Source organism: Phyllobates terribilis, unplaced genomic scaffold (assembly GCF_046119375.1).
Source record: "Phyllobates terribilis strain yellow unplaced genomic scaffold, ASM4611937v1 Scaffold_2__4_contigs__length_985480577, whole genome shotgun sequence".
NCBI classification, from domain to species: Eukaryota; Metazoa; Chordata; class Amphibia; order Anura; family Dendrobatidae; genus Phyllobates; species Phyllobates terribilis.
The window spans coordinates 191,882,117-191,901,611 of NW_027362762.1; the positions used below are offsets into that span (position 1 = coordinate 191,882,117).

At 39.6% G+C, this 19,495-nt stretch overlaps 1 protein-coding gene across 8 annotated transcripts in view; it reads left to right on the top strand.

Moving 5' to 3' along the window:
• Window positions 1-19,495, top strand: part of DGKA (diacylglycerol kinase alpha) — a 257,102-nt gene that overhangs the window by 224,727 nt on the left and 12,880 nt on the right. For 7 of the 8 annotated variants that reach the window (XM_073663706.1, XM_073663701.1, XM_073663702.1 and 4 more), the window contains 14 exons: window positions 2,000-2,119; window positions 2,856-2,973; window positions 3,921-4,009; window positions 4,216-4,335; window positions 5,451-5,549; window positions 6,382-6,468; window positions 8,027-8,100; window positions 11,781-11,855; window positions 12,124-12,209; window positions 12,641-12,730; window positions 13,087-13,247; window positions 15,990-16,054; window positions 16,268-16,358; window positions 17,959-18,151. In XM_073663706.1, the coding sequence (XP_073519807.1) occupies window positions 2,000-2,119; window positions 2,856-2,973; window positions 3,921-4,009; window positions 4,216-4,335; window positions 5,451-5,549; window positions 6,382-6,468; window positions 8,027-8,100; window positions 11,781-11,855; window positions 12,124-12,209; window positions 12,641-12,730; window positions 13,087-13,247; window positions 15,990-16,054; window positions 16,268-16,358; window positions 17,959-18,151 (1,468 nt within the window). Of the gene's footprint in view, window positions 1-1,999; window positions 2,120-2,823; window positions 2,974-3,920; window positions 4,010-4,215; window positions 4,336-5,450; window positions 5,550-6,381; window positions 6,469-8,026; window positions 8,101-11,780; window positions 11,856-12,123; window positions 12,210-12,640; window positions 12,731-13,086; window positions 13,248-15,989; window positions 16,055-16,267; window positions 16,359-17,958; window positions 18,152-19,495 lie in introns of all 8 variants that reach the window. The other variant, XM_073663708.1, reaches the window with a different exon arrangement.

Consider the following 19,495-nt stretch of genomic DNA (forward strand, 5'->3'; position numbering starts at 1 on the left):
CTGTCTTACATGGTCACCTGTATAAAAGATTCCTGTCCACAGACTCAATTAATCAATCAATCAATCAGACTCTAACCTCTACAACATGGGCAAGACCAAAGAGCTTTCTAAGGATGTCAGGGACAAGATCATAGACCTGCACAAAGCTGGAATGGCCTACAAAACCATAAGTAAGACGCTGTGTGAGAAGGAGACAACTGTTGGTGCAATAGTAAGAAAATGGAAGAAATACAAAAGGACTGTCAATCGACATCGATCTGGGGCACCATGCAAACTCTCACCTCGTGGGGTATCCTTCATCATGAGGAAGGTGAGAGATCAGCCTAAAACTACACGGGGGAACTTGTTAATGATCTCAAGGCAGATGGGACCACAGTCACCAAGAAAACCATTGGTAATACATTACACCTTAAAGGTTTAAAGTCCTGCAGTGCCCGCAAGGTCCCCCTGCTCAAGAAGGCACATGTGCAGGCCCGTCTGAAGTTTGCCAATGAACACCTGGATGATTCTGTGAGTTATTGGGATAAGGTGCTGTGGTCAAATGAGACAAAAATTGAGCTCTTTGGCATTAACTCAACTCGCCGTGTTTGGAAGAAGAGAAATGCTGCCTATGACCCAAAGAACATCGTCCCCACTGTCAAGCATGGAGGTGGAAACATTATGTTTTGGGGGTGTTTCTCTGCTAAGGGCACAGGACTAATTCACCGCATCAATGGGAGAATAGATGGAGCCATGCACCGTAAAATCCTGAGTGACAACCTCCTTCCCTCCGCCAGGACATTAAAAATGGGTCGTGGCTGGGTCTTCCAGCAAGACAGTGACCCAAAACATACAGCCAAGGCAACAGAGGAGTGGCTCAAAAAGAAGCACAGTAAGGTCATGGAGTGGCCTAGCCAGTCTCCAGACCTTAATCCCATAGAAAACTTATGGAGGGAGTTGAAGCTCCGAGTTGCCAAACGACAGCCCCAAAATCTGAATGATTTCCAGATGATCTGCAAAGAGTAGTGGACCAAAATTCCTCCTGACATGTGCGCAAACCTCATCATCAACTACAAAAAACATCTGACTACTGTGCTTGCCAACAAGGGTTTTGCCACCAAGTATTAAAGGGTTATTTCCATCTCCAAGATCCTATCCCAATATGTAGTAGGTGTAATAATAATAGCAAATATCTTCAATTAGAAATGTAGTATAGTATTTTTGATTCGCTATGTCACTTGCTTCATGTGCAGGTATTGCGAGACCTTAGGTATCCACGGTTACGACCACTGGCAGCTAGATAACTAACTATCACTATATCAGTGAACGTAACCATGGATATCTAAGGTCCTGCAATGCCTGCACATGAGGAAAGAGACATATCGAATCAGAAAAACTATAGTACATTTCTAATTGGAGATATTTGCTAATATTATTCTTATTACACCTACTATGTATTGGGATAGGATCTTGGAGATGGGAATACCCCTTTAAGTGTTGTTTGCCAGAGGGATCAAATACTTATTTCTCACTGCAAAATGCAAATAAATTTATCTAATTTATACATTGTGATTTCTTGATTTTTTCTTTTTTGATATTCAATCTCTCAATGTTAAAATTAACCTACCCTTAAAATTATAGACTGTTCATGTCTTTGTCAGTGGGCAAACTTACAAAAACAGCAAGGGATCAAATACTTATTTCCTTCACAGTACAGAGTTTGCCCTATTCCAGTTAGTGTGGCTGCTCTGTCAGCTATGTAGACCATACACATCAAGGTCTGGCCATTCAACCTTAGTGCTGCACATGTATCGTTCCAAAGGCACCAAGTAAAGTAACTAAGCTGGTACCAAATATTCATCATGCATTTTGTCACCAGACAGTTGTATTTTCATTGATGACACACACTTGGATTATAGATCATTTCTGTTGGGCATCCTGTGAACACTGACTTATGATAAAGTAAAATCTTAGAAAGAATAATGGCTTTGACGAGGACTTCTCTATTTCCCCTCTGCAGATGCTGGAAGAGATGATGAGACAAGTAGACTATGATGGCAATGGGACGGTTTCCTATGAGGAATGGTTGAAAGGAGGACTCACCACAGTGCCTTTACTGGTGCTGCTAGGAATGGAAGCTGTGAGTTTTTGGTTTCTGATTGTATGCACTACATATGAATTCTGTGAAACCCCCGGTTGGTTTTAAAGGGGTATTCCCATCTCCAAGATTCTATCCCAATATGTAGTATGTGTAATAATAATATTATCAAATACCTCCAATTGAAAATGTAGTATAGTTCTTCTGATTCACTATATCGCTTACCCCATGTGCAGGGCATTGCAGTAGCTTGGGTATCCATGGTTACGACCACTCATATAGTGACAGCTAGTTATTTAGTTAGTTGTTAATGGTCGTAACCATGGATATCTAATTTACTGGAATGCCCTGCACATGGGGTAAGCAACATAGCAAATCAGAAGAACTATACTACATTTCTAATTGGAGGTATTTGCTAGTATTATTATTAGTTATTATTATTATACCTACTACACACATATTGGGATAGGATCTTGGAGATGGAAATACCCCTTTAAGTATCCCCATTCCTTCTCAATGTGCGACCACAAAGCTCAGATATTGCGGCGAAAAGCAAATTAAAGGACAATTCTCTTAAGTTTAAAATCCGCTTACGAATCCACATACAATAAGTTTCTTATTTTTACATTGTACATACAGGTGTACTAGTGGTTTCCTAGTACAATGTGTAAATAATAAGATGACATTCTTAAGACGATTGAAGCTTTGGTCTTCTTAGGTTACAGTCTTTTTTTTATTTCACACAGTTCTTTTGTATTTCACTTATCATCATGCACAGAATATAAAGGATGATGGGCAGCATTTGTGGCGTCTAAAGCATTTTAACCGGCCGGTGTACTGCAATGTTTGTGAAGCGCTTCTCTTTGGGGTCAGGAAGCAAGGCCTGTGCTGCACTTGTAAGTATGAACATCTCCTATGGTAACCATACATAGGTGTTGTATTGTTATGATTGCAAACACCAGAAGTAGTTACAATGCCATAGACGTAACGGGCCAGTCACACGTCATTTTGTCCCTTAAAATCCGGTATTCCATTGGTACCCCTGAAAAACGGTATTCAGGTGGTACCTACGACAGCGACATAGAGTGTGACATGAGACAAAAGGAGTTCATATAAGCGCAACTTGCATTTTTCCATTGTGTCCGTCTTGTCAGGTGGGTACAAGAACAGTTAGCTGTATCTTCATCCTGGACTCTCCCGAAGTATCAGCACATCTCACTTTTCTAATATTATGTCTGCCCTTTTTCCTATTAATATTTTTACCAATTTTATGAAGCTGGTGAATGGCTGAGGGAGTGCGGTGCATTAATCTTGTGACCTGCCTCAGATGGGGGAGGGATCTACTGCAGCTAGATGCGGAATTGTAGGGAGAGCATTGCTGATTTCCGGGAACTCACATAGAAGATTTCTTTATATATTTCTTAGATGTAATTGAAGTAATAAATATAACAGGATGAAATAAAATTAGAAAATTAGAGAATGAAAACTTGGGATATCTTTTTAATTTTTTTGTGCATTTCCTATGTTTAACAATTTTTCCATTAATATCATATTGATGGCTTGTCCTTAGGATATATCAAAGTGAGATTGAAATCTGAGTCCCCCCACCGATCAGCTGCTACCGGTTGCGGCAATGGCGGAACACCGAAGCACTGATTAGTGGCTGCTGCAAATTAGCTTCTAAGGATAGATTATCAATATATAGTAATGGAAAACCCCTATAAATAAATGAAACCCAAACATACGAGAACAAAGGTTGATGTGTAAATAAGCATCCTAGGTTACTGTACATCAGGTAGTATAGGAGCACACGTATGTGTAAAATCTACATTTTTCTCTGCAGTTTGTAAGTTTACTGTTCATGAACGCTGTGCTCGTAAAGCACCGAATAGCTGCATCAGCACTTATGCCAAGTCCCGCAAAGATGCCAGTGTAAGTTTCATGACTGTAGCCCAGTGTCACTCAGTGTGCTGCCATTGCTTGTATCTTTCTGACTCAGTTGTGGTGTCTTTGTCTCATCTGTTAGCATCAGCTTCATCTCTCTCATCACTGTGTTTTGTGTAGTCACTTAGAGCTCTAACTTTTACTCTTGATGTTCATGTGGGTAATGTATGTCATTTCTGCTTCTACTGCCACAGGGACAGACTCACGTATGGGTGAGAGGGGGTTGTGAAGCCAGCAAGTGTGACAAATGCCAGAAAAAGATAAAAAGCTTTCAGAGTCTAACCGGTCAGCGCTGTGTCTGGTGCCATACAAAGGTAACAATCTTGTTGTTTCGATAGTTTACAAGTATTTAGTATATTAAATAAATTAAATCCATTGCCCACTACCCTGTCCACCTTTAGCCAGGATAACATCAAAGAGACTGTAACCTCAGAGCCCCGCCTCAACGCACGTTTCACCACCACCTCCTGACGAAACCGCAGGTGGTGGTGAAACGTACGTTGAGGCGGGGCTCTGAGGTTATGGTGTTTTTTATGTTATCATGGCTAAAGGTATTTTATTTCCATCTACTGCTTCATTAAGGATAATGACTTAAATACTGATACACAATTTTTGGGAAATACATGACCTAGTTGTGTATTGATAGATAGATCTTATTCGTGCAATATTTTGCTTATCCGTGCATAAATTGATATTCATTCCCAATTTTTTAGATAAATGCTATCACAGCTACAGTATATATGTGTGACATTAAGCCATTAGTATTAGATGTGTCTCAGATCCCTGAACCCTTACATAGGTTTTGTTTTCTCTCCCATATTATATGCTTAGTATTTTGTTGTATTTGGATTGTAATGCTAAATTACAGCATTTATAGAATTTGAATCATCATGACTCCCCCGTCTTTATTGTAGGTTTTTGTTGCTTATTTCAATTCTGTGGATTGTGTAATCATTCTTTGAACACACATTTGGTTTTTCATGCCTTTAATATTTTAGCTGATTGATATGTGTAACAGCACAAATCATAGTTAAAGGGGTCGTCTTAAAACAGGTGTTCATAACATCTCCATAAAATATGCCATAAGTGTTTTAATAGATACAGGTCCCACCTCTTCTTTCACTGTGGCCATGGCACCAGTTGGAACATGGCATTGGGAAACCTCCATTCATGAGATTCTGGAAGTGTGAGACTCTTATGGATTAGACATTTTCGCTATTTACCTGTGCACATCCTATGGTGGCTGTCATGAAAATACTTCTTTAACTATGATCTACCATATGAATGTACAGTTACATACACCTTTAAATGAAGCTCTGCCTTTGCTAACACTTTAAATAGTACAATTAGTTAAACTCTGGTTGAAAAATACTTTTAGAATATTTAGCTTTATCAAATAATATTACTAATAAATTCTCTTTTATTTTAGGTGCATGATGAATGTGTTTCCATGATTTCTCCTAAGTGCGACGGTGGTGTCTTGCGGGACCACATATTACCTCCTTCCTCCATTTATCCTGTAATCTTGGTGGGTTGATTATCAGATCTTAGTAGATGCTATTATTTCTATTGAAGTTAAACAACAGAATCACTAATAAAAAAAATGTAATAATAGTCCTTATAGTGGTTGTTCAGTTTGAGATGAAAGGTTCCTAGTTGCTCTTAACTTTCTTGTACCTTTATATTAACTCAGAATATCCTGATAATTTATTTGAAAAATTGGCTTTATAAACCAAACAATCCGTTATATCATTGATAGCATTATACCAACAGGATTTATCACTTATCATTCCCAAGCTCCTCAACATTAAATCTGCCAGTAATACAGAACCCTTATTGCTGAATAACTTTAATACTGTAGAATACGGTCTGAATGTCTCTGTGCTGTAATTGGAGCTGTCTTAAAAAAAGATAATAGAGAGCAAGTGAATATTATTGAAACTTCATAGAAGAGAAAAACACATTGACTGATATTTACTCATACACTGGTAATTTCTAATTTTTTTGGGGGGTTGGAAAAGCTTCTTTAAATAAATTGTCCCATAATCAACCTATATCCAATATCTACAGAATCCAAATTAGTGATAAAGGTATGATAGCTGCTGACACCCCTTCTGATCCCAAGAATGGAGGTCCCAAAGACCTCTTTGTAAATGAATTAGGGGCATGTGGAACTTCTGCTCCATTAACGGTCTGTAACATCTCTATCTATGTAGACATTTAATATATCTATTTTTTTCAGTTACCTTTATTTACTAAAAAATCATTATATCTTTTATACACATGTTGTCCTTAATGCATATGTTAATATTCTGTTTCATGTACTACATATTTTCCTATTTTACTTCTGTTATGCTCAGGAACGACAGAACAGCCAGAAGAATCTTATTGCTGCTCCAGAAGAAATGGCGCAGAGCTTCAGTTCAGCAGAGGGACAGGCATTACGGGTAAGGTGTCTTCAGCTCCATTATGGTGGAGTTACTAGTAAAGTGCTGTAGTGCACTTTAAAGGGTAATGTCATAAATATAACCCTTTTTTACTCAAGTCAGCCTTATGATCAGCTAATACGTCCTGTTCATCTAAGCCTTGAATATCAACTGAAGTTGCCAATGGATTCCTCATTTGGCTATACATCCCCTGCAGTGGTCAGATATGTAGTGTTACATGCTGGATATTAAAATGAAAAGCCATCTATGTAATGCATGGATTTGTCAGATCCACCAGAAGGATCTCTCATACAAAGTGACTTTTCACCCTGGTTCATGAAGGAAAGGAGACTCACAAGTAAGAAATCTTCATCTATGTCAAAGATATGCTTTAATAGAGTTTAAAGGGTTTTTTCCCACAAACAAAGTTAATGTTATTCAATATTTTAATCAATAGGTCTTTGAATAATAATAAGTTCCATAATTGGATGTGTTTAAAAAAAAAATGTTCCTGTGCTGAGATAATCTTATACATGTGCCCCTGCTATGTACTGTGTAATGGCTGTGTCTGACCATACAGGAACAAGGTCTGATCATACCACATCTCCTGGGCAGGGGAGGAAGCAAAAGAGTATACAGACAGTACAGCATGGGATCACAGCTGATTCTTTCTGTGAGGTAAAACATTGCTTAAAAACTGACAGTGAAATGCTTTGCCTCAAAAAAAGAATCAGCTGTGATCTCATGCTGTCCTGTCTGTATACTTTCTTTTCCTTCCTCCCCTGCCCAGAAGATGTGGTATGATCAGACCATGTTCCTGCTCGGTCAGACACAGCCATTACACAGGAGATAGCAGGGCACATTTTTTTAATTATCTCCGCACAGGAACATTTTTTTTAATACATCCAATTGTGGAACTATTCCAAGATCTATTAATTAAAATGTACTTTGTTCATGGGAAAACCCCTTTAAACCCTTCACGAACTATGACGTATAGATAAGTCATAAGTCGTGTCCTGGCGCTGACAGCGGCATTTAACTTGCGCTTATCGGAAGCGCATCACAAACCTTGGCCATCAGCGCCCCTGTCACATGATTGTGGGGCGTCGATAAGTTCAAATATAATATATTTAAGTTCAACATATAAGTTCAAATCAACCTCCTTTGCCCATTAATAATAAAACAATTAAAGAAAAAGAAAAAAATACATGTTTCATATTTCCTCGTTCGTAAAAGTTTGCGCTATCAAAGTATAAACTAAATTAATCCGATCAGTAAACGGCATAAAGAGAAAAAAAAATCAAAACGCCAGAATTAAGTTTTTTTGGTTGCTGCAATATTGCAATAAAATGTAATTAGCATCACATTTAACAATGTGGTATCAATAAAGATGTCAGGACCACCACCAAGTTAGAGTCCTTCATCCCCTGTTTTAATGAAACAACAATTATGCATGCACTTCATTCAAACTTTATGGGACTTATGGAGATAACACATAGGTGAGAGGTTTTGATTGTGGAGCAACTCCTTTAAAATCTAAAAACAATTATTTAATTTTAAATCATTATTTCATTTTCAGATTGTACCAATGTCAGACACACACCCTTTACTTGTCTTTGTCAACCCGAAGAGTGGAGGTAAACAGGGAGAGAAGTGAGTGAATACCAGCTAAATATCAGTCAGAATGTACTTTTTTATTTGCATATGTATACAGTTTGACTACTTAGATATATAACAAGCTACACAACTTTATAGACTTGGTTCCTTGCTGGCTCAGAGTCTCACTGGCTCTTAATGTTATGGCTACACTGGGCACTGCACAGATATCGGAGAAGTTATCCCTCCCCATAAATATTTTTACTTTTTACATAGATTATTTGTATATATTAACTGTCACCTCTTTGCTGTCCGGAATCTGAGTGTCAATCAGCCATAGCCTCCGTCTTCTCATCACGTTTTCTTAAACTCAGTGTGGACAAAACCAAACTCATCATCTTTCCTCCATCTCAATCAGCTCCCCCTACCAGACCTATCTATTACTATAAATGTTGGTGCATGCCCTCATCATCTCTCACCTTGACTACTGCAACAACCTCTTCTGTGGCTTTCCGACTAACACTCTCGCTACTCTCCAGTCTGTCATGTACTCTGCTCTCCGATTAACCCACCTCTTCCCCAGCTACTACTCTGCCAATCCCTTCATTGGCTTCCAATTTCCCAGTAAATCCACTTTAAACTACTAACAATGACCGACAAGGCTGTAAATAATCTGTCTCCCCCATACATCCCCAAACTAATCTCCTGATACCTCCCCACACATAATCTACGGTCTTCACAAGACCTCCTTCTGTTTTTTGCTTTCATATATCCCTCACCCAGTGACCTCCAAGGCTTCTCCCAGGCTTTCTCAATCCTTTGTGACTCAGTGCCTCAACACCTCCGATTATTATCTCCCACATTTGGAACCTTCAGACAGAACCTGAAAACTCATCTATTCAAAATCCCCTACAGCTTGCAATTACCCTTGTGCCACCTCGCTACCACCAGAGTCACTGCAACCCCCCGACCTACTGTCTCTTCCCCCAATACCCTGTAGATTGTAAGCCCATGAGGGCAGGGTCCTCTCCATTCAGTACCTGTCTGTTTACTTAGAAATGTTATATCTGTTATGTTTGTAACCCTTTTTTCACATGTACAGCACCCTGGAATTAAGAGTGCTTTTAAAATAAATAATAATAAACTGTGGAGTTCAAAGGTGGACATGTTAGCAATCCTGAGTAATAATAAATTGCTTCTAAAGGTCCCTTTATTGAAGAAATGAATCACTACCTTGAGCGCTTACATACATCAGCATAAATCCATGACAACTATATTTTAATATCCATCGATCATTAAAGCATAGTATTGGGTTCATTGCTTATTATGCAGAACTAAATGTACATATTTTATTGCAGTTTATAGAGTTTTAGGCCTTCTTCACACGTCTGTTTTTTATGTCCGTATGTGGTCCATTTTCTAAGAACCGCAAATACGGACACACGCACACTCATTGTATTCAGTGGTGGTGCCCACATGCCAGATTTTTCAGACGAACCGTGTGTCAGTGTGAAGAACCCGCAGACATGTCCTTTTTTTCCCGGCAGCACGTAGGAAATACGTACTGCACACTGATGAAACGCGGATGACATCCCTGTGTCATCAGTGTGACATGTATCAGTGTCTGGGAAAAGCTTTACAGTTATCACTGTTCCCAGGCGCTGGGTGCTGAATCCAACTCTCATCATTGTCGCCTGGTCTCCCTGCGATCAGCGTGACCAGGCAACGCTGATGAGACTTGTAGTCAGCACCCGTTGTGTATCGCGCGTATTAAATAAATAAATAAAAAAACGGCTTGAGGTTCTTAATTTTTCTATCCAGCTGAGAGAAAGCCAACAGCTGGGGGGCTGGTGTTAATATTCTGGGAAGAGGCCAATAGCCATAAAGGTTCCCAGCCTGTCAATAACAGCTCACATCTGTTTGCTTAGCGTTTACTGGTTAGTAAAAAGGGGAACCCCAAAAACAATGACGTGGGGTCCCCCATATATTTACTTATCAGCAAAAGGCTAAACAGACAGCTGCGGGCTGATCTTAATAAGCTGAGAAGGATTGGCCCCCTGCCAAACTAAGAACATCAGCCCTCAGCCACCCCAGAAATGGCGCATCCATTAGATGTGCCAAACCTGGTGCTTAGCCTCATCTCTTCCCACTTGCCCTGGTGCAAGTGGGGTAATAGTTTTGGGGTTGATGTCAGCTGTTTTATGTCTGCTGACATCAAGCCCAGTGGCTAGTAATAGAGAGGTGTCTATCAGACACTTCCATTAGTAACCCTATAGTCAAAAATAACAAAGACACGCAGAGAAAAGCCCTTTAGTTGATAAAATTACTCCCCCACAAAAGCCCTCTTTTACCCATTTATTAATCAAAAATCAAAGTAATCCTCACCTGTCCTTCGATAATCTATAATGCTGATGTCCAACGACGATCCCCAAGTCTGCTATATCCAGATGGTTTGGTGAGCGGTCACATCAGTAATGTGACCGCTCACCACGCCACCCAGAACACATTGAGCTGAGCGTGAGAACTGCTGCCTGTTACTGGCCTTAATGACGTCACCGCCGGTCACACGTAGCCGCGTTCTCATGCTCAGCTCAGTGTGTTACGGCTGGTGTGGTGAGCGGTCGCATTACTGATGTGATTGCTCACAAAACCATCCAGATATAGCACAGTTGGAAATCTCCGTGGGACATCAGCATTATGGATCATCGACGGACAGGTGAGGATTCCTTTGATTTTATTTTTATTTTTTGGTTAATAAATGGGTAAAAGGGGGTTATTATGGGGGAATGTTTTTTCAATTAAAGGACTTGTCTCTGCATGTGTCTTTATTACTTTTGACTATGGTGTTAGTAATGGGGGTGTCTGATAGACACCTCTCCATTACTAACCCCAGGGCTTGATGTCAGCAGACATAAAACAGCTGATATCAACCCCAAAACTATTACCCCACTTGCCACCACACCAGGGCAAGTGGGAAAAGATGAGGCTAAGCGCCAGATATGGCGCATCTAATGGATTTGCCGTTTCTGGGACGGCTGAGGGCTAATGTTCTTAGACTGGGAGGGGCCAATATCCATGGCCCCTTCCCAGCCTATTAATATCAGCCCACAGCTGTCTGTTTAGCCTTTGACGGTTAGTAAATATAGGGGAGACCCCAAGTCATTTTTTTGGGGACACACCATTTTTACTAACCAGTAAAGGCGAAGCAAACAGCTGTGAGCTAGGAACCTTTATGGCTATTGGCTCCTTCCCAGAATATTAACAGCAGTCCCCCAGCTGTCAGCTTTCCCTCAGCTGGTTAGGAAAATTAAGGGGGACCCGCGTGTTTTTTTTTTAATTTATTTATTTATTTAAACAATAAATAAAAGTACAGGAAAATAAGCAAGCAAAGCCCTGATTATATTTCACACCGACATATTTCTATCTATATATCTATCTATAATGTTTCTCATCGCTATCTATCTCTATCTTTAAACATCTTTAACACATAACACTTTAATTTATAATGCTGCATTTCATTCCATACGTGTCACACTGACAGCACACAGACACACGGATGTCACATACTTACACACGGATGGCACATGGACCACGGATCTCACCAGTACTGGTTTTTCCAGTACTGGAATCACCAGGACGTGTGGAGGGGGCCTTATATATGTACGGTATATTTATATATTCCATAATAACTCAAAGATACCTCTTATAATACTGAATTTCTCTCTTATTCACTGCAGAGTTCTTCGCAAGTTTCAGTATTTGCTAAACCCTCGACAAGTGTATAATCTAAGTAATGGGGGCCCTTCACCCGGGTAAGAAAAGACGACAAGCAAATGTATACAATTATTAAAATGCACACATTAAAGGGGTTTCCCAAAATCGATAGCGCTAGAATCTGTTCCTGTTGGAGAAGTGTCTGTCTGGGCACAGTCATCTTCCATTCTTCGCAGTGGAAAAGATATGGAACCATTTGACTCACTTAGACATTACATCCTATAATAAGTTGCTTTTAGGGTGGAAAGCTCTTTAACACTAAATATCCTGTCTTACAACCTTAAATGTACTTTTATTTGTCCTTAGTCTCAATTTCTTCTGGGATGTTCAAGATTATCGGATTTTAGTGTGCGGCGGGGATGGTACTGTTGGATGGATTTTAGATGCCATTGGTAAGAGCAAGTTGTTTTATTTTATAATTTTTTTTAAAGGGTGAAAGAACATTACATTTAATAACATAGATGCCACCAGTGCTATCTTAATTAATATATATCAATTTCTTATACCCAAAGTACATAACCATATAAAATTCCAATACTAAAATGATGCTTTATCAAAGGGCACAATGTTAAGATTCTAGGCTTGCATCATTATACTTCTACAAGAAGAAATTGTACATAAGTAATGAAGTACATGATGAGCACAGCACTGCGAGACCATGCATTATTTCATATAGTACTGGGATCGACTCTTAGATATGTCCTTAAGTATAGCCAGGATCATGCATTGGAAGCAGGATATCTGATGGACAAAGATGACAATGTTGTTTTATATTAAAGAATAAAGCAAAACATATCATCTTATTCCTTTTCATCTTTCATAGACAAAGCTAATCTTCCGCAAAGGCCTCCTGTCTCTGTACTGCCCCTGGGTACAGGGAATGACCTTGCTCGATGTCTCAGATGGGGAGGAGGTGAGATTTTTTTAATGTTCAGTTTGCTGTACAATTGGTCAGTACGTATGGCAAACCAAAGTACTGTCATCTGGTAGACAGGCAGAAATTATGTCTTGACCCATGTGTCTTTTTAAACTGACTCTATTATTTCTTTGTGTATTTACTTGTCATTTATATTGCTATTATGGCAGCAATAGTATTTTATTACATTAGATGTTTTTGCAGTGTTTTTCTCACTTTACTAAGATACCATTGTAAATAAATATCAAAACAAATCTGTAGGGAGGAGGTTTTGGTATCTCCCTTATAAGCAAAGCGAAAATATATGCGGTGTATGCAATTTGATCCTCAGATATAAACTTCTGACTTTTCAGGGTACGATGGTGAAAATCTGGTTAAAGTGTTAAAAGACATTGAAAAAAGTTCAATATTATTGATGGACCGATGGAACATTGTGGTGATACCAGAGAACACTGATGAAAAAGGAGACCCTGTCCCATACGAGATAATCAATAACTACTTTTCCATTGGAGTGGTACGTACGGATTTGTTGGCACTCGTATGAATTTCTTGGGGGACCACGGACACTTAGGGAATAAGGAGATACACATTTTCTTTGCAAAAAGTAGTGTAGAGTAAGGTTATATGATGGTATCTCATTATTTACCATTTTTTTTCCTCTATGCTGCATAGTTGCCCGTATAAGTGCCACATTCACTTCCAATATATAAACATGAAGCTAATAAAGCAAAGAACCTAAACTATGGAAAATAGTACTAAAAGAAAAATTATTTTAGGAATAGATGTGTCCATATTTTTAACGGTTGATTCTCTTTAAGCAATTGTTCCCCTTTGGACACCATTCTCCAGGGCTCATTTATACTGTCATGAAGATGATATGGCTCATTTACTACGTAGTGGTACAGTCTCCATTCATTGCCATACGGGCTCTGTCGACATCAGTGTGTACGGATATATTTACTCCAAGCTTTACACCGCTGCACAGTACTCCGATGAAGGAAATAGTGACCGTTCTTTTGTATTATAGAACTCAGCCAAGTTTAAAACATGTGTGACATTAAGCATACTTTGGAATTTCTAACTTATTTTAAAGGGTTAATCACATCTTCATAGATGGATATTGTTGGGTAGTGCTGGTAAAAGCAAGCACTTTTTCAATTTACTGTTTATGAAAATTTGCAGATGTTCTTGAGATATAAACACTTTTTTTTTTGTTTACATTTTGTTGCCTAGGAGACCGACCACCACTGCTGCAGTCTAGCTTGTAAGCACTGCACTGAAGCTGGCTGAGATTAGGAGTTAACAGCTGCTGCCAGCAACATTGTCCAGCTTCAACGCAATGCCTACAAGAGCAATACAAAAGAGCATGTAAGCACCGTGCATGTTCGGCCACTACTGCTAGACCTCAGTGGCGATCAGTCACATAGGCAAGGAGCTGTATACAAAGATAAAAGAAAGATGTTAATACATCAAGAACAGAAAAAAAAATTAATAAAGAGCAAATTGCAAAAATGCTTGTTTTTACAAGCACTATCCAACAATATCTTTGAAGATGATAATTGCTCTTCAATACAGAAGGAGTTAACCGAACAGTGATTTTTTTATAGATATTATATTTGTCTGGGTGTAAGCAGACTAGCAATGAACTTGACTTAATTATTTCTATCATACAGTCTAGACAGGGGTGTACATAGAAATCATGGGGCCCAATAGCAGCGGTACTAGACACCATCCCACCTAACCCCTCCCCTACGCACCCAAAAAAAGTACATATATATTCGGCAGATTCACGGCACACACGCATAGTAACAGATGGGTATATCTCCCAACTTTTAAAGACAATTAGAGGGACATGTATTGTGGCACTTACAAACTAATTTGGCCCCATAAAGTATGATACCACAGAACCCTCCACATGCACAGTTTAATGGCCCCCACAGTACTAACTACACAGTGTGATAGCCCAGACACCCCTCCACATGGCATAACGGCATGCACACAGTATAATGTCCTCCATGCAGCCCCTCACACAGAATAATGATCCTCACACCACCCCCCTCAACCCAATATAATGGCCCCCACACAGCCCTTCACAAAGTATAATGGCCTTCAGACAGACCTCCACACAGTTTAATGAACCCCACACAGCCCTCCACACAGTATAATGGCCCCTATGCAGCTAGAATCCCCCCACACAGCACTTAACACAGTATAATGGCCTCCACTCAACCCTCCACACAGTATAATGGCCCCCACACAGCCCTCAACACAGTATAAAGGTCTTCAAACAGACATCCACACAGTATTATGGCTGCCGCAGTCCTCCACGCAATATAATGGCCCCCAAAGCCTTTCACACAGTTTAATGGCCCCCACACTGCCCTCCACACTGTATAATGGCCCCCACAGTCCCACAACACAGTATGATGGCTCCCACACTGCTCACCGCACAATATAATGGCTGCCAGACAGCCCTCCACACAGTTTGATCACTCTTTAATACAAATGACAGCCCCACATCCCGTTATACGCCGTGTGATGACCCGATACTCATTGATAAAATAATAAAAAAAACAACTACTCACCCCTACTGCGTCAGTCTCTGCACCATGTGTTCTGAAGTTCCGCACAGTGAGAGCGATGTAGTGACGTGTTCTGAAGTTCCGCACAGTGAGAGCGATGTAGTGACGTGTTCTGAAGTTCCGCACAGTGAGAGCGATGTAGTGACGTGTTCTGAAGTTCCGCACAGTGAGAGCGATGTAGTGACGTCATCGTGCCTCTTACACTGAGATGACCGCGCTTATACTCACAGAATTAATGATGGAACCAAGGAGCTGACAACTTCCTGTTCCATCATTGCTTTTGACTATAGGATGCTGATACTTCGAAAATTGAGACGCCTGGCTGGTGGGGCCCGATGCTCGAAGTCTCTTAGTCTGCCACTATTAGCGGTATACCCCTGAGTTTGGGTGTAGCTTTACGGAGAAATAATCTATCCAGTAAAGTTCCTGCACAGATGCTGACTTAGGGGGACATAGCCCGATTCACTGCTTTCTGAAACACAAGCGGCCTTTTGTATCCCGAAAAGAAGCTTTTAATTTGGAATCTCTGCAACTTATTTATCTAAAGTTTTCCAGTAAATGATAGGCAATATTTGCAGGTACCAGACTGTAATGTGCCGCAACTGTACAGTATTCATCAATTATATGCTTGCTTACCACTAAAAAACATGTCTGATGGTGTGTTCTTTCTGCAGGATGCTTCCATCGCTCATCGGTTTCATGTTATGAGGGAGAAGTATCCCGAGAAATTCAACAGCAGGTGACAATTTATATATTTGCTGTACTGCTTTTAAAGAGACAAGAATTAAATAAAAAGCAATATAGTATACATTAAAATGTGAAAACCATATTGTAATATATTCATCGATCCTAAGTTGCTAACGTTTCAAGGCTTCTCTGCTGATATTTCTTCATAAATACAAGAGACCTGTCAATGAATGAATAACCTGCTGGTGTGATGTGTTATTTATAGGATGAAGAATAAACTCTGGTATTTTGAGTTTGCTACATCAGAAACGGTTTTCTCTACATGTAAAAAATTGAAGGAGTATGTGACAATTGAGGTTAGTGTTGATATCAGCGGGCATAACGCCTGGATTATATCTGGCTCATTAAAATTTGGTATAAAATGTTTCTTGTAAAAATTGTGGGATAATGTTCATTCATTTGGAAAATACAGATACCACTACAATTCTACAATCAATTTTAGTCTAGGGTTTCATGATAAGGTGGCGCTGCACCACTACTTTTTCTAAAAGACCACTGCTTTGCTGAAGTTTTCCTCAATTGGCTGTAGCTGTTTTTTAAATACATAAAGTGAATCTGTCCTCGGGATTTCACCCCCAAACTATTTATATCCAGATGTAGCTCTTTCAAAGCCAAATTTAGAAATACCTTTACATGACCAGTTTGTTCCTCCATCCTGAGAAGGCAGCATTTGAATGACACTGAAGTGCTTTTGGCGCTTAGAAGCACTTCCCGAGTCTGTCTCCGGCTCTATTCCCCACACAACACTGCCTCCTTCTGCTTGACTAACAACTTTTTTGCTTGAAGTTACACAGAAAAGGAGCTGTCAGTCAAGCAGGAGGAGGCAGGGCTAGGTGGGGAATAGAGTCAGAGTGACAAAAGCTCAGGAAGTGCTTCCACAAGCCAGAAACACTTGAGCATCATTTGCATATCCATTCAAACTCTGATTTCTTGTGAACAAAGGAACGGATTGGCCATATAAAGCTATTGCTGGATTTGTCTTTGAAAGAGCTACAAGTGGACATAAATAATTTTGGGGGATGAAATCTTCCGGACAGATTCCCTTTAAGTCAGTATTTACCTTTATGGAGAGTGGCTAGTAGCTGATGTGAATTTGCAAGCAGGGACAGCATGGGAGACGCAGTGGAACTAAAGCCGGCTGGGTCAGAAACTAACATTGTGCTCCTGTGATCCAGCAAGTTTCAGAACAGCACTTACAAGCTCTGTTGGAAAGAGTTTTAAGCACTCTGCAAGTTTTGCCAGTGCTAGTAGACCTCAGCTCTGACCGGTTCCCTAGGCATCAAGCAGTAAACTATAAAATAAAAAATCATTGTTTATGAGAATGGAGAGGATTTTTAAAAGCAAGACAAGTTGTTTGTGTTTATAAGCACTTTATAGTTTTGTCTATTATAGTTGAGAAAAACCCTTCAAATTTTAGTTCACTAAGTATTACTGTACTTAGAACTGTGGAAATATAGAATATTTTCTTTTCTGTAGTGTCCAGTAGTAAGAAATACATCTCAAATAAAGAAATCTGAAATAGAATAGAAATCTGAATCTGCTGAACTTTATAATGGCATAGCATATTATTTTGTACAGAAAATCAGTGCATGTATAAATAGTGGTGGTATCATATTTTATTCCACCTGTTACTGATTTTGGGCTCATGTACATGCCTATACTACCAACCCAAGTTCCAACACATGGAATATTATGCCAGTATTCTACCCTAGAAGCAGAGGATATAGTGCCTCATATAGGCTGCATATACTATCAAACAGAGGGCCTATGGGTCTGTAATCTACACAGGGAAAATACTTTTTCTCAATTCTGTTATGAAGGGTTCATATTTATCTTTACCAACATATATTACATGACGACCATTAAAAAATCAAATTGTTCTTGTACTTTGCACAGTGCTGTGGATCCCCCTTGGATCTTAGTTCAGTGTCCCTTGAGGGCATTGCAGTTATTAATATTCCCAGCATGCATGGTGGCTCCAATCTATGGGGAGAGACAAGGAAACCTTTGGGTGAACCCCGAAATGCTTCCAGTCAGAATCTACCTGAAGCTATCACTGATCCAGAGGCTCTAAAGTCGTGTGTTCAAGGTGAGAGTAATGAGCCTCTCATTATTTATTATAATAGTAATATTTAGTATTAGTAATATAAATATAGAAATATTTCTAAGGAACAAACTTTGAGACTAAAAAATAAAAGTGAAAAATGTTGAAGTAAGTCTTTGAGTGGAAATGTTGGTGGAGAGGAGAAAGATAAAAATGGGAGCTTAGTGCAGTATTTTGAAACCGTTGATGAAAAAAACGCATCTGTGCAAACTTACCTTATGAAGGCTCATTATTAGAGTCGAAACGCGTTCTTTCGATTATATAACCAAGATATACTGCTGAACAAACGGGTAATAATTAGATTTTTTGACTTTCAGGCTCCATATCTCACCATCCACTACTGCTTTGAACATGAGACTACCATCATTTTATAGACAATCATCTTCGCTATCTCATATATGAAATTGACTTGCAGTTATTTAGCATATGATTAGTTATGCAGATTCTTGTCATGTCACTGCATTGTTTCTGTTTTGCTCCTGGTGGTGGAAAAACCTTTTTCTTCTTGTATACTACAAATTACAACCTGTTCTCACATCCCCTAATAGCTCAGTGTGTTATTAGGTTGATTCCAAAGTGAAAGGTCACTGGTTCAAATCAAGGAGCAGCCATGAAGATTTCCCAAGAAAAGAGAAATCGCATCATCCAGCTCAACGATAGTGGTCTTTCAGCCAAGAAAATTGCCAAACTGCACCATGTGAATGCCATGACCGTTGGAAGAATATTAAGTCCGTCCATCCATTTAAAAGCTAAGAAATGGAAGTCCAGGCAAAATATTGGAGTCAACAAGTCGGCTCTTCACAAGGTCTATCAGTTCTGGTGCAACAAACACGGCAGTAGAGGTGGCTCATATGCTTCATAATAGTGAGATCACCGACATCCATGCAAGCACTGTGCAACATATGTTACACAAGTCTGGAATGGTGGCCCGAAAAAAGGTGAAGAAGCCGTGACTTCAATATCTTCATAAGAAGTCTGCTCAAGTTTGCCAAAATGCACGAAAAGTGGAAACGGGTGATTTAGAGTGATGAAACAAGTCAATAGACTAGACTCTGATGGGTGCAAATGGGTCTGGATGAAACAAGGGGAAAAGGGGGCTAATGGATCGAGAATTTGAAGGAACTGTCAAGTTTGGTGGAGGAAGCCTAATGCTATGGGGCTGTTTCACAGCCAAAGATGTTGAATACTTGACCAGGATCTCAATGGTCTCAATGCTGAGCTATATGTGAGTATGATACAAGACGAGTTACTTTGTACACTCGAGTACTATAGGTATGACAATGAAGTAGAGGTGCTCACACCTCAACCCAATCCAAAACTTGTGGGTAG